This window comes from Pezoporus flaviventris, unplaced genomic scaffold (assembly GCF_033815535.1).
Source record: "Pezoporus flaviventris isolate CSIRO_AGI_PZ_B2104156 unplaced genomic scaffold, CSIRO_AGI_Pfla_v1 ptg000086l, whole genome shotgun sequence".
Taxonomy (NCBI): Eukaryota; Metazoa; Chordata; class Aves; order Psittaciformes; family Psittacidae; genus Pezoporus; species Pezoporus flaviventris.
This window is the reverse complement of record NW_026892634.1, coordinates 1248953-1262822: the sequence shown is the minus strand read 5'-3', so window position 1 is coordinate 1262822 and position 13870 is coordinate 1248953. Positions and strand designations below refer to the sequence as shown.

The following is a 13870-nucleotide window of genomic DNA, read 5'->3' as shown; positions in this document are numbered from 1 at the left end:
GAATTCATTCTATAAGTGTTGGAAAATCGAAAGCATAAATGTGGCAAAGTATGTATTTTGTACATCACTGTCAGAATGTGATACAGAACACTTGGGAAGGAAAAGAGGAATCACACCTTCCTTCTCTTTGAGTGATGATTAAATTAATTTCCTCCTTCTTTTCTCTTCTATCCCTCAATTTATATTTTGCCTAGGTTGGCGCCCTGCGTTCAAATACTACAATATGTGGATTTCGCTTCTTGGAGCTATTCTGTGCTGCATTGTGATGTTTGTCATTAATTGGTGGGCAGCACTTCTAACATACGTCATAGTCCTTGGACTCTACATTTACGTCACATACAAGAAACCAGGTGTGTATATGGGTTTCTTTTGGTTGTGATGGGGGAAAGAGGGATGTAGAAGAAAGGAGGGGGGAAAAAAAAAGGTCTTTAGTGGGGCAGAGAAGAGGGAGAACTGGAAAACTTCTGTTTGGCTGAGTAGTTCAAACTTCTGTTTCAGGCTTTTTAGTTGTAATGAAACATAATTATGCCCGTATAGTCACTATTATTCTCCCTGCTTCAAGTTATCAAGGTGCATAAACTCAGACATAAACATTTGAATGAAAATTGGAGGAAAAGGTACACATGGAAAGAACTTGGGTTGCAGCAACAAAGGCTCTAGGAAAGCATGTTATGTTTTGTAAGGAAATGAAAGAGAATGCTTTTATCAATCCAGATTGAAAAGGGATTTGAGAGGTGGTGGGGTTTGTTTTTTATTTTCAGTAAACTGTTCCTATAGCTATGAACAACAAATCATATTAGACTTTCTTCCCTCTTCTAATAACACTGTATTATCATAAGTGCAAGATGGAGCAGGATGGAACCAGAAAGTGTTCCTGAGGTTGAAAATAAGGAAAACCTTACATCCTGGGCTATGAAGATTATTAAGTACTTAGATGACAAATTCATTGTAGCTATCAAAGATGTATATGGGAACAAACAGAAAGGATACTGGGATCTTTCCTTTCCTTGTAAAATTAATCTTTGCCATCATGAGATGCTTGAATTTGAGATCCTCAGGACAGTGAGAAGAGCGTGCAGCAAGCTCACTGCCCTGGACTTCAAAGGAGCAGACTTTGGCCTCTTCAGGAACCTGCTTCGGAAGGTTCCATGGGATACAGCCCTAGAGGGCAGGGGGGCCCAAGACTCTTGGTTGATATTCAAGGATCACCTGCTGCAAGCTCAGGAGTGTTGCATCCCAACTAGAAGGAAGTGCAGCAGGAGGGCCAGGAGACCTGCTTGGATGGATAAGGAGCTGCTGAGGAAAATTCAGTTGAAAAAAGAGGCTTATAATAAGTAGAAGCAAGGACAGGCGGCCTGGGAAGAGTACAGGGATGTTGTCCGGGAAGCTAGGGACCAGGTGAGGAAAGCTTAGGCCCAGTTAGAATTAAACTTCGCTAGAGGTATTAAAGATAACAGGAAGGGATTCTACAGGTACATAGCAAATAAAAAACAGACTAGGGAGAATGTAGGCCCCCTCAGGAAGCTCTCAGGAGAACTGGCTACACAGGATTTGGAGAAGGCTGAGGTTCTGAATGACTTCTTTGCCTCAGTCTTCACTGGCAAAGGCTCTGACCACACCACCCAAGTCTTGGAAGGCAGACACAGGGGCTGTGAGAATGAAGACCTTTGGCCCACTGTAGGAGAGGAACTGGTTCGAGACCATCTTAAAAATCTGAACGTGCACAAGTCCATGGGACCTGATGAGATCCATCCGCGGGTCCTGAAGGAGCTGGCAAATGAACGTGCGAAGCCGCTGTCCATCATATTTGAGAAATCATGGCAGTCAGGTGAAGTTCCTGACGACTGGAAAAAAGGGAAATATAACCCCCATTTTCAAGAAGGGGAAAATGGATGACCCGGGGAATTACAGACCAGTCAGTCTCACCTCTGTGCCTGGCAAAATCTTGGAGCAGATTCTCCTGGAAGGCATGCTAAGGCACATGAAAAACAAGGTGCTTGGTGACAGCCAGCATGGCTTCGCTAAGGGGAAATCCTGCCTGACCAGTTTGGTGGCCTTCTATGATGGGGCTACAGAACTGATGGACAGGGGTAGAGCAGTTGATGTCATCTACCTGGACCTGTGCAAAGCATTCGACACTGCCCCACACGACATCCTTGTCTCTAAATTGGAGAGACATCAATTTGATGGATGGACCACTCGGTGGATAAAGAACTGGCTGGATGGCCGCACACAAAGAGTTGTGGTCAATGGCTCAATGTCCGGCTGGAGACCAGTAATGAGTGGTGTCCCTCAGGGATCAGTGTTGGGCCCGGTCTTGTTAAACATCTTTGTCGCCGACATGGACAGTGGGATTGAGTGCACCCTCAGCAAGTTTGCCGATGACACCAAGCTGTGTGGTTCGGTTGATACGCTGGAGGGAAGGAATGCCATCCAGAGGGACCTCGACACACTTCTGAGGTGGCTGATGCCAACCTCATGAAGTTTAACCAAGCGAAGTGCAAGGTCCTACACCTGGGTCGGAGCAATCCCAGGCACAGCTACAGGTTGGGCAGAGAAGAAATTCAGAGCAGCCCTGCAGAGAAGGACTTGTGGGTGTTGGTTGATGAGAAAATGAGCATGAGCCAGCTTCAGTGTGTGCTTGCAGCCCAGAAAGCCAACTGTATCCTGGGCTGCATCAAAAGGAGCATGACCAGCAGGTCGAAGGGAGGTGGTCCTGCTCCTCTACTCTGCTCTTGTGAGACCTCACTTGGAGTATTGTGTGCAGTTCTGGTGTCCTCAACATAAGAAGGACATGGAAGTGTTGGAACAAGTCCAGAGTAGGGCCATCAGGCTGATCAGGGGACTGGAGCACCTCCCATATGAAGACAGGCTGAGACAGTTGGGGCTGTTCAGCCTGGAGAAGAGAAGGCTGCGTGGAGACCTTATAGCAGCCTTCCAGAATCTGAAGGGGGCCTATAGGAATGCTGGGGAGGGACTCTTCATTAGAGACTGTAGTGATAGGACAAGTGGTAACGGGTTCAAACTTAAACAGGGGAAGTTTAGATTGGATATAAGAAGGAAATTCTTTCCTGTTAGGGTGGTGAGGCACTGGAATGGGTTGCCCAGGGAGGTTGTGAATGCTCCATCCCTGGCGATGTTCAAGGCCAGGCTGGAAAGAGCCGTGGGTGATATGGTTTAGCGTGAGGTGTCCCTGCCCACGGCAGGGGGGTTGGAACTAGATGATCTTAAGGTCCTTTCCAACCCTAATGATTCTACGATTCCATGAATCTTACAGAACTGTTTAATCTAGCAGTTTTTCAGTGAAAGTATGTGACTTTGTTTAGGCAGTTTTTTGCAATTACTTTTTTCTTTGATGCAGTATAAAATAACTGAACATTTCATTTTTCCCCTGAAGTGTGGGGTTTTTGTTCTGGTTTGGTTTTGTTGTGGTGGCTGTTTTGGGGGGGGGTGGGGGGGAGGGGTGGGTTTTTTTTGTGTTTTTTTTTTTTTCTGGGGGTTTGGGGTTTTGGGGGGGGTGTTTCTTTGTGTGTTTTCTGACTCTGAAGTTGACACAGTCTTTGAAATGCTGCAGGAGGGAAACCTCAGTTCTTTCTTCCTATAATTGTAAAATAGCAGACTCTCCTAATTTGTTTGCTAAAACTTCTACAGAAATGTTATCTTTAAATAGAATTTTCTACTTAGCTGTAGGGCTTGTTGACTAATATTGTGTAGAATGTACCACGATATAGCTTAATTATTCTGTGTTTTTAGTTGGTATTTGACAGATTTTGTGATCATACAGTTTTACAATTAACAGTTTTAAGTTATTGGAACTTCAAATTTTCCAACAGATGTGAACTGGGGATCCTCAACCCAAGCTTTGACTTACTTGAATGCACTACAGCATTCTATTCGGCTCTCAGGAGTGGAAGATCATGTGAAAAACTTCAGGTAACAGTTAATATTAGAGACATATGAAATGTATTCAGTGGGGTACTATCACAGTGTTTGCTGTCATGGCTTCCATTATATGCCTCTTCATCTCCTGTGGGTTATAACAGCTTTAAATTTTATCACCATGGACATCTGCTGGACATATTTACATTAGTAGTTTATTTCTGATTAAGCAGAAGTCTATGTGTGATGCATGCTTATTGTTAGATGCCTCATGCTTTATATCATGAACCATGAACCACACTCTTCTTTGATGAATTGTGAGATATGCTCCAAACTGCTCATGAGCATACAGTCTACATGCTTGGTATAAAACCAATCTAATGTAAAATTCCCAAAATGTGTATGCTGTGTGTATTGCCTTCAACACCAGCTATTTCATGTTAGGCATATTCTCTCATGGCACTCCAGTAAGGGTAAACAGGCTATGCAAGTGTTTTTCACACAACTGGAGAACTGATTTTTGTCTTGCCAGCTTGGATACTCAGGAAGGTCCTACTGAAGGAGGCAATTTTCAGTCCTATAGTATTTACACCACTTTTCTGGAATAAGCTATTGTAGAAGAAAGATGCTTCCAAAAATTTAACAAAAAATATTGACTTAAACTAATCCTCCAATTAAATAGAATCATAGACTGAATGTGACCTTACCATGTGGCCTTGTCCAGTCCCTGACTGGACACACCATAGATCTAGCTGGAAAGTTATATCCAACTTTAATCAATCTTTACTTAATACAGTATTGTAAAGTAGATGAGGTTGCTGCCTCTCCAGTGACAGTTACGTTCATATAGCCTATATTTAGAAGAAACTTCATTCTGTTAATAAAAAAACACAACTCCAGATAAAATGAATTGCAACATTTTATTTTTCCTTCTCTATTCACAATTCTAGACCTCAGTGCTTAATTATGACAGGTGCTCCAAGTGCACGTCCAGCTTTGCTTCACCTTGTCCATGCTTTCACCAAGAATGTGGGTTTGATGATCTGTGGCCATGTACATATGGTAAGTCTGTTCATCTGTACTTTAAAGTCACTTATGTTTTTGTGTGATTTTTTTTTTTTTTTTTTTTTTTAAATCTGTTTGTGGTTCTTGTTTGTGTGGGTTTTTTCTGGTGACTTTTTATTTGGTTGGTTGTTTTTGGGGGTTTTGTTTTTTTTTTTTTGGTTGGTTGGTTTTTTTAGAAGAAAGTGTCTTAAATATGGAGAAGTGCAAAACCAGAGATACTCCGGTAGGATCCACTCATGTATGGGTTATCACTATTCCAGTTGGGTATACCACAGGGGAAACTTTGCAAAATTAGTACCTTTGGTCATTTGATGCTTAAATGCTTAGGAAGCTTTGTAGGAGTAAAGTGAATGTTAGATTACAGCCTGAGTCTCTTTCTGTCCTTGTGTAATACAGTCTTATGTTCTCTCTCATTCTTTGAACAGAGCAGTTGGTCAAAATGATGTGCAGTATACAGCTAGACTTCCTCTCAGTGTTACCATTTCAAGGGAATTGATAATCTCTGTAGATTTCTTAAAAATCCAGGCTAAAATAAACTTCGTTGAGCAGGAAATTCAACTAGCTCAGCCAACAGATTAGCTCTCAACATTTCATGCAGATTTTTATTCCTTCATTACCAGATTCATTTCATTGGCAGGTGAAAAAGTAATGCCAACAGGCATTTCTTTTCCTGTTACCTTTCTGCCCAGCCTCTAGTATTTTACTGACTTCCCCTGCTCTTTGTCAGGATATGAGGTGCGGGGTTTTGGGGGTTGAGGTTTGTGAGGGCTGTTGTGCAAGGACATAATTTTACCAGTTCTTACTAAAAAAAAGAGTTACCTTCTACAGCAGCCTGTAGAGGTTTTGGGGTGGGGAGACGAAAGCAAGCTTCAAGTAAATGCTCTTCAGTGTTGTGCTTGTCATGAGTTGTCTGAACCATGATACAAGGTGGCTGTCCTAACATGATCTGTACCAAATTTTCAGTTAGTTACAGAAAGGCTGTTGGATTTCTGATAAATTTTGGAATGTGTAGTTTAGCTTTATATCTTAAGACCTAACTTCTGTCACATCACTAAGAACATTTAAGCAAGTGTAACTTTAAATGCAAGGATTGGTTACTCTTAAATACATCTAAATTTAACCACACTTGTCAAATCTGACTTGCTTATAATCTAATGAACAGATAAGGCCAAATCAAGTTAATGCAGTATATAGAACCTACATTTTGTGAGGCAAATACAGTCCAGTTTTGTCTTCAGAAAAATCAATTATTTTTAATTCCTTACTATACAAACTTAAAATTTCAGTGAATGTGAAGGCCAGAAACTGAGTAATACTAGAGAGGTAAGCTACCATAGATGAAATTACTGGCTTTCAAAAGAATAAGGTAGCATCACCCTTCTTGTAGGAAAGAAGTTTAATATTTTCTGGGAGGGTATGCTATCTTTATTTAAAATTGCTTTCCTACAGAATGGGTGACACTATCTCATTCTTCAGTAACTCTAACCATTTGGTTCACATCCCTCTTGTGTTGGGGATACCGGAATTACTGTACGCAGTATTCCAGGGGGAGTCTCATGAGAACCAAGCAGAGGGGGAGAATCGCCTCCCTTGACCTGCTGGCCATGCTCCTTTGGATGCAGCCCAGCATAGGGTTGGCTTTCTGTACTGCAGGCAGACATGCTGGGTCATGTTGAGCTTCTCATCAACCGGTGCCCCAAAGTCTTTCTCCTCAGGGCTACTGAACATTTGGTCAAAGTCTGTATCCTCTTGTAAACTGTATCTTACTGCAAAAACTGGGCTACTGTGTTCTTGATTATACCTCATTCTGGATTTTGATGTATAGGAGGAGCACAATGATCCATCCTGATGGAAGTAATAAAAAGAAAGTACTTAATGAGGAGACTACTTTGACTGCAACATAAAACTGCAGATGTACGTGACAAAGCTTCTTAATCCCAGCCTCCCAGGGCAGGCTGGGAGGAGAACTGAATAAGTTAATTAAAATCCTTGATCAGGGTATAGTTCATTACAAAGCCCTTTCTTTTTAAAACTTGTTACACTGTGTGTGTTAGCCAGGCATTGTTTCTCCTGACTAAAGCTGAACTGTCCTGATTTGCACTGGGATATTTTTCTCCTAGCAGCTGGTACAATGTTGTGTTTCAGCTTTAGTCAGAGAACAATGCTGGTAACACACCGCTGTTTTAGTTGCTACTGAGCAGTGCTTACCCTGATCAAGGACTTTTCAGCCTTTTATCTCAACCTGTGGGGTTTACAGTGTTTCAGTTCTCCTCCCCATCCTGCCTGGGGAGGCTGGGATTAAGGAGGGGAGGGTGTGAGTGAACAAGAAGCTTGTGCCACCTGCTGAGGAAGCGGGCTGTGTCCTGCGGGAACAAGATGGGCAAGTTTCAGCAATCCTCCTCCTGAAAATCAGAATCTGGTTCACTCTGCTGCTGCTAATGCCTAATTTTTTTCTTTTTTTTTTTTTATTTTGTTTTTTTCGTTGGTTTGTGGTTGGGTTTTTTTTTGTTTTTTTTGTTTTTTTTTTTTATAGTGTGGAAACATGTTCTGAGTTTCCTCAAACTTGAGTTGGATTCTGGTGGGGTGGGGCTTTACTACTACTTGTAATTCTTGTTCTCTGTCATTTTTATTTCTTTATTTCAAAGGGTCCTCGGAGGCAAGCCATGAAAGAACTGTCAACTGACTTGGCTAAATATCAGCGATGGCTGATTAAAAACAAGATGAAGGCTTTCTATGCTCCAGTGCATGCAGAGGACTTGCGGGATGGAGGACAGTACTTAATGCAGGTACACCTCTCCTTCAATTTTTAATTTTTTTTTTTAAAGTAAGTGATGAAGATGAACATCAAAGTTTGAAATGTTTTTATACTTGGAAGTAGTTTTATTTTTCATAGTTATATAATAAATACATGTATAATAAAAATACTTTTTCCTGTTTAAGAAAATAATAGAACCTTTATTTTTATTCTTCTTAGGCTGCTGGCCTGGGTAGGATGAGACCTAACACCCTTGTTGTTGGATTTAAGAAAAACTGGAGACAAAGTGACATGAGAGATGTTGAAACCTACATCAATTTATTCCAGTAAGCAGAGAATGTGGAGCTGTAGCTCTTATGTTCCATTTCAGTACGTTCAGTAATGAGGTGAAATCAGTTGTGTGAAGTCTCACGTATACTCTGATTTTCCATATTGCTGATCTAGCAGTCTTCAATACTTTGTTTTCTTCTGATACAGAAATTAATAAGTTTTTATACTCTAAAAGGATTCTATTTCTATATAATAACTCTTTCTGTGTCTAGAAAGTGTTGCAGCAGTGGTCTGAGGTTTAAGAATCTGCACAGATGAACCTAGTATCTTATGTGCCAGTCTTTGAAGCATGTTGTCTACTTAAAGCAGGGTTTTTCCTACACTACTTCTGTACAAATTAAGTGTAGTGAAGAATTAATCAGTTCTTATGCTGAAACTCTTATCATTATTAAACCTTGCTGTTACATACAAGAAATATTCTACTTACAAGATACACAGCACTGACTCACAAAGTAATACAGTAGCCAAAAGGGAGATGGGGAAGGAAGTACTAGTGTAATTTGACAGTATTGAAAGACCAGTTCTGGCTGAAAAACTTCAAGCATAATTTGTACTACAAACACTTAAGAAAACCAAAGCTTGCTTCTTGTGCTTATACAGAAGATTTTTTGTTTTTCTTAAATGCTGCTTAACCTGCTTCATTTGTGTTTTACAATTTTCACTTACTGTGCATTTGAAAGAAACAGGATGGAGGGATTATGGGGAGAGATTAGAAAAGAAAAGCAAATAGTTCCTTAAATTCATTAAGAGCAAAGAATCATACCTGTTCTTGAAAGAAGCCAGAGCATCAAATGCAGTGAAAAAAAAGGAAACATGTTGGTTAGTTCTTGGGTTTTCTTTTTTTCTTATTTTATTTTGGAATGGCTTGTGCTGGAAGATGTATCAAGGCCAACAAGTCATGTGATTCTCCATACCCCAAAAGAGAAAGCTCAGGAGGTAATAACTGTAGCTCAAGCATGTTTCTGGAGAATCTCTGGAAAATTGAAAGTTCCTAAAGCACACAATAGATATCTAAACACATCTAATCTGTACAGATTTAACAAATTAAATCATTAATTTAAAATGTTCACTAATGGACAAAACATTTTCTTATTACCAACCTCAATTTTTCTTGCATAATAGAATATATTGACACTTTGAATGTTTCTAATCAAGTCTTACTGCTTCTAAAGAGAAGTGTTTAATGAGTGAAATCTTGCGAAATTTCTGTCTGTGGAAATGACATAGGAGAAAGTTCTCTGATTTATTGTTTGTAATAACGTATTTGTATTTAAAGGACTGATGATTGATAACTTGCAGACTGTATGATATGGTTAAGTTCATGTTTTTCTGTTGTGTTTCTTGAGGGTTTTTTTGTTCTTTATTTTACTTCGTTTTCACTCAGTGATTTATTCAGGCTTTTTGCTTTTTTATAAGGTAATGATGTTTTCCTTTATTTTATTTTTTTTTTTAAAGGGGCAAGTTCTTTTCCCATCAGATATAATGGGAATAGGCATGTTATAGCTAATTGGATTCTATATTACAACTTCATAAGTGTGTTTAATACCAAATGTTTTGGAAACTTGTGTTTAAAGTTTTAGTTCTCAGATCAATGAGATCTAGTCAAAATATGTCTCTTTTTTACGGGGAGAGATAAAACTTTAGATTTCTCAGTGTATCTGGTCATCCTTCATTAAGAACTTGATTGCCCTGTTAGTGTTTCTTTTATTGAATTGCTGTTTACAGGGGAGAGATGGAGAGGGAATTGATCTGTGTTGCTTTTCAGGATATGTAATTCAGTTCACTAATGCAGTTGACAGTCTGGAATATAAACTGAAATTGTAACACACATTTATGATTTGGGAGTTTAAATGGCAGTATTTAATCACTGGAGTTTCTTCAAAGAGGGTGCGTAAAGTAGCTTTTTGTAAAAGAAAAAGGTGAAAACACTTTATTTTTGTTCCTTTTGTTCAGTGATGCCTTTGACATTCAGTATGGGATAGTTGTCATCCGCCTAAAGGAGGGCCTGGACATTTCTCACCTTCAGGGCCAAGGTAAGATTTATTTTGTTTCCTCTGCTTCTAATTCGCTTCTAATACTGCTTTCTGAAAATACTAAATGAAAATAAATTAAAAAAAAACAAACAAAAACCAAAACAAGAGCCAAAACAGAAGACCACATTAAGCCAAAATAGAACACAGAATTAACACCCCCCCCAAAAAAAAAAAACAAAAAAAAACCCACCCAAAACAAAAAACCACCACACAACAAACTAAAAAAACAGTTGTCTTTACAGAGTAAAAATCATGGAAAGAAGCAAGCTAGAAATGTAAAAGGCAAAAACTGCCCGTGTATAATGACAGAACTTTGTTTTCTATGTGTTTCAACTTTCAGTATTCATAAGCTGCATATAGTTTCTTCCCAAAGATTTACTATGTTACTGAAACAAACAGGCTGGCAAATTGATATAAAGTATTTGGACCCAGGTCTGACAATGATGAAAATCACAAATGTTGCATGATCCAAGAGTGCTGAGGGTCTGGTGTGGGTTGCCAACCCCTACATGCACTAGGGCAGAAATCTCAGCAGTAGTCCATTTCAAGTTTGGAAAGGCTTTGTTTTTCCATATAGAAGCCTTGGTTATGTTTCGTAGTAGCGATCGTAAGCCAAATGATAAAATTTTAGTTAAATTTCAAGCAGAATAATGGAGAAGGCCTGTGAGCTTTGGCAGCAACTGTCTGCTGAATTGATAGTGTCTGATTTGTTTGTAGCTTGCTCCCTACAGTGTTGCACAATGAAGAACACTTGTGACACAAGTTCTGTAGGGGGGCATCCTCTTGAAAGAGGGGAGAGTTGTTCCTTCATTGGAAACATACAAATGTCTTAGGATTTGGAGAGAAGCAGAGAGCCTGTCACTCTGTGCAGTAGGGCATAGGAATGTGAGAAAATGGCAAGGAGTGTAGTGTGAAAACAACAGTGCTGAGAACATTGATGAATGAAACACCAAGGTGTCAGAAGCTTCTTAACATCCTCTGTTGACTGCGAGTTTGCTTTAAATGTGACAGCTACCAATTAGCTCCACTGAAGCCAGATCTGGAAAAAAATCTTAGCTGTGTTAACACACTTCGTCTGGGCCTTGTCTGAGGTTCATCTTCCTCTTGGAGTTAGAGTAGAAATGGAAAATATTTCTGCAAGTAATTTTTGTTTCCTCCTGGTTATATTTTTCAGTATTTCTGGCTCTGGTTTATGTTCAGCCTGTGGTAATGCAATCAATAGCAAAAATCTGGGAAGAAACTAGCAGGAAATTACAGCTTTGCTCAGAGGAGGAGTCTCCTTGTATTCTGAAACATTTCACACAAGACTTTCTGGTGGTTTTCTACCCTTTTTTAAGAATTTTCTTTCCCTTTCTTTGCCATGGTATAAGAATTGCAGTAGAGGTTAACCCACTGTGAAGTAGCTCTGTATTGTCTCACACCTGTAATGATACCATTTGGACAATTAAATTGTTTAAAATGTGTTTCTGTGCTTTCTCAAAGAAGAATTGCTGTCATCCCAAGAAAAATCTCCATGTACCAAGGATGTCATAGTAAAAGTGGATTATAGCAAGAAGGCGGAGACAGACACTTCTATAGCTTTTGCTCCATCATTTAGTGAAAGAACTTCCACTTCATGTAAAGGTAACTTGCTAGTTAGCAATGAATTTTCAATTCTCACTGTTTCTCTCTTTCATTCTGTTTTCAGGTTCTCTATCCCCTCTCCAGGGAATTATTTAAGGCAGTTTTCTGTGTGGAATAGAAGGGTCATGCTTTTCTAGCTGTTGATATGACATGGTTTAGTGGGAGGTGTCCCTCCCCATGGCAGGGGGGCTGAAACTAGATGATCTTAAGGTCCTTTCCAACCCTAACTATTCTATGATTCTGTGATATCACTAAAGTTCTTTGGTTCAGAACTTCTAGTGTGTAGAATAAAACTACATCTTGTCCGTTAAATAAAACAGGGAGTAGACAGTGACATGCAGTAGATTTTCTTTGTTAATGAGTTAGGCATTAAAAAATGCTTGAGAATCGTGCTACACATCTGTACATTTAACTGTGATTTGAAGACTGCTGAATTTATGAAGAGTTTTTCACCTTAGGCTAGAGTATTATATCTATGATAGCTGACACATATAATTTGCGATATTTTTACATGAGAATAACCAGTTTTCCTCTTATTTTAAAATAAAAGCTTGGAGTGACTTAATAGGCACTTTAGAGGAGCCAGCAAGAAGTGCTATGCTTGACCTTGTGCTCACCAACAGAAAAGGGCTGATTGGAAATATGATGCTTCAGGGCAGCCTTGGTTGTAGCAATCATGAGATGGTCGAGTTAGAGATCCTCAGGATAGTGAGAAGAGCGTGCAGCAAGCTCACTGCTCTGGACTTCAAGAGAGCAGACTTTGGCCTCTTCAGGAACCTGCTTCGGAAGGTTCCATGGGATACAGCCCTAGAGGGCAGGGGGGCCCAAGACTGTTGGTTGATATTCAAGGATCACCTGCTACAAGCTCAGGGGTGTTGTGTCGCAACTACAAGGAAGTGTGGCAGAAGGGCCAGGAGACCTGCTTGGATGGATAAGGAGCTGCTGAGGAAAATTCAGTTGAAAAAAGAGGCTTATAAAAAGGTGGAAGCAAGGACAGGCGGCCTGGGAAGAATACAGGGATGTTGTCTGTGAAGCTAGGGACCAAGTTAGGAAAGCTAAGGCCCAGTTAGAATTAAACTTAGCTAGGGATGTGACAGATAACAGGAAGGGATTCTATAGGTACATTGCAGATAAAAGACAGACTAACATGGGCCCTCTCCGGAAGCTGTCAGAACTAGCTACCCTGGATTTGGAGAAGGCTGAGGTTCTTAATGACTTCTTTGCCTCATTCTTCACTGGCAAAGGCTCTGACCACACCACCCAAGTCTTGGAAGGCAGACGCAGGGACTGTGAGAATGAAGACCTTAGGCCCACTGTAGAAGAGGATCTGGTTCAAGACCATCCTAAGAACCTGAACACGCACAAGTCCATGGGACCTGATGAAATCCACCTGCGGGTCCTGAAGGAGCTGGCAAATGAAGTTGCTAAGCCACTGGCCATCATATTTGAAAAATCATGGCAGTCAGGTGAAGTTCCCAACAACTGGAAAAAGGGAAATATAACCCCCATTTTCAAGAAGGGGAAAATGGATGACCTGGGAAATTACAGACCAGTCAGTCTCACCTCTGTGAGGTGACACTGGCAAAATCTTGGAGCAGATTCTCCTGGAAGGCATGTTAAGGCACACGAAAAACAACAAGGTGCTTGGTGACAGCCAGCATGGCTTCACTAAGGGGAAATCCTGCCTGACCAGTTTGGTGGCCTTTTATGATGGGGCTACAGAACTGATGGACGGGGGTAGAGCAGTTGACATCATTTACCTGAACTTGTGCAAAGTGTCCCACATGACTTCATTGTTTCTAAATTGGAGAGACATCAGTTTTATAGATGGACCACTCAGTGGATAAAGAACCGGCTGGATGGCTGCAAGCGAAGAGTTGTGGTCAATGGCTCAATGTGCAGCTGGAGACCAGTAACGGGTGGTGTACCTCCAGTGCAGTTGGAGGGAAGGAATGCCATCTAGAGGGACGTTGACACGCTTGTGAGATGGGCTGATGCCAACCCTCATGAAGTTTAACCCTGCCAAGTGCAAGGTCCTACACCTGGGTCGGAGCAATCCCAGGCACAGCTACAGGTTGGGCAGAGAAGAAATTCAGAGCAGATCTGCAGAGAAGAACTTGGGGGTGTTGGTCGATGAGAAACTGAACATGAGCTAGCTTCAGTGTGTGCTTGCAGCCCAGAAAGC

At 40.6% G+C, this 13870-nt stretch overlaps 1 protein-coding gene across 6 annotated transcripts in view; it reads left to right on the top strand.

Annotated features, from left to right (window-relative positions):
- Positions 1-13870, top strand: part of SLC12A2 (solute carrier family 12 member 2) — a 67220-nt gene that overhangs the window by 43171 nt on the left and 10179 nt on the right. For 3 of the 6 annotated variants that reach the window (XM_061475618.1, XM_061475624.1, XM_061475621.1), the window contains 7 exons: positions 195-350; positions 3834-3933; positions 4830-4941; positions 7590-7730; positions 7919-8025; positions 9983-10062; positions 11545-11685. In XM_061475618.1, the coding sequence (XP_061331602.1) occupies positions 195-350; positions 3834-3933; positions 4830-4941; positions 7590-7730; positions 7919-8025; positions 9983-10062; positions 11545-11685 (837 nt within the window). The remainder of the gene's footprint in view (positions 1-194; positions 351-3833; positions 3934-4829; positions 4942-7589; positions 7731-7918; positions 8026-9982; positions 10063-11544; positions 11686-13870) is intronic. The other 3 variants (XM_061475620.1, XM_061475625.1, XM_061475619.1) reach the window with 2 other exon arrangements.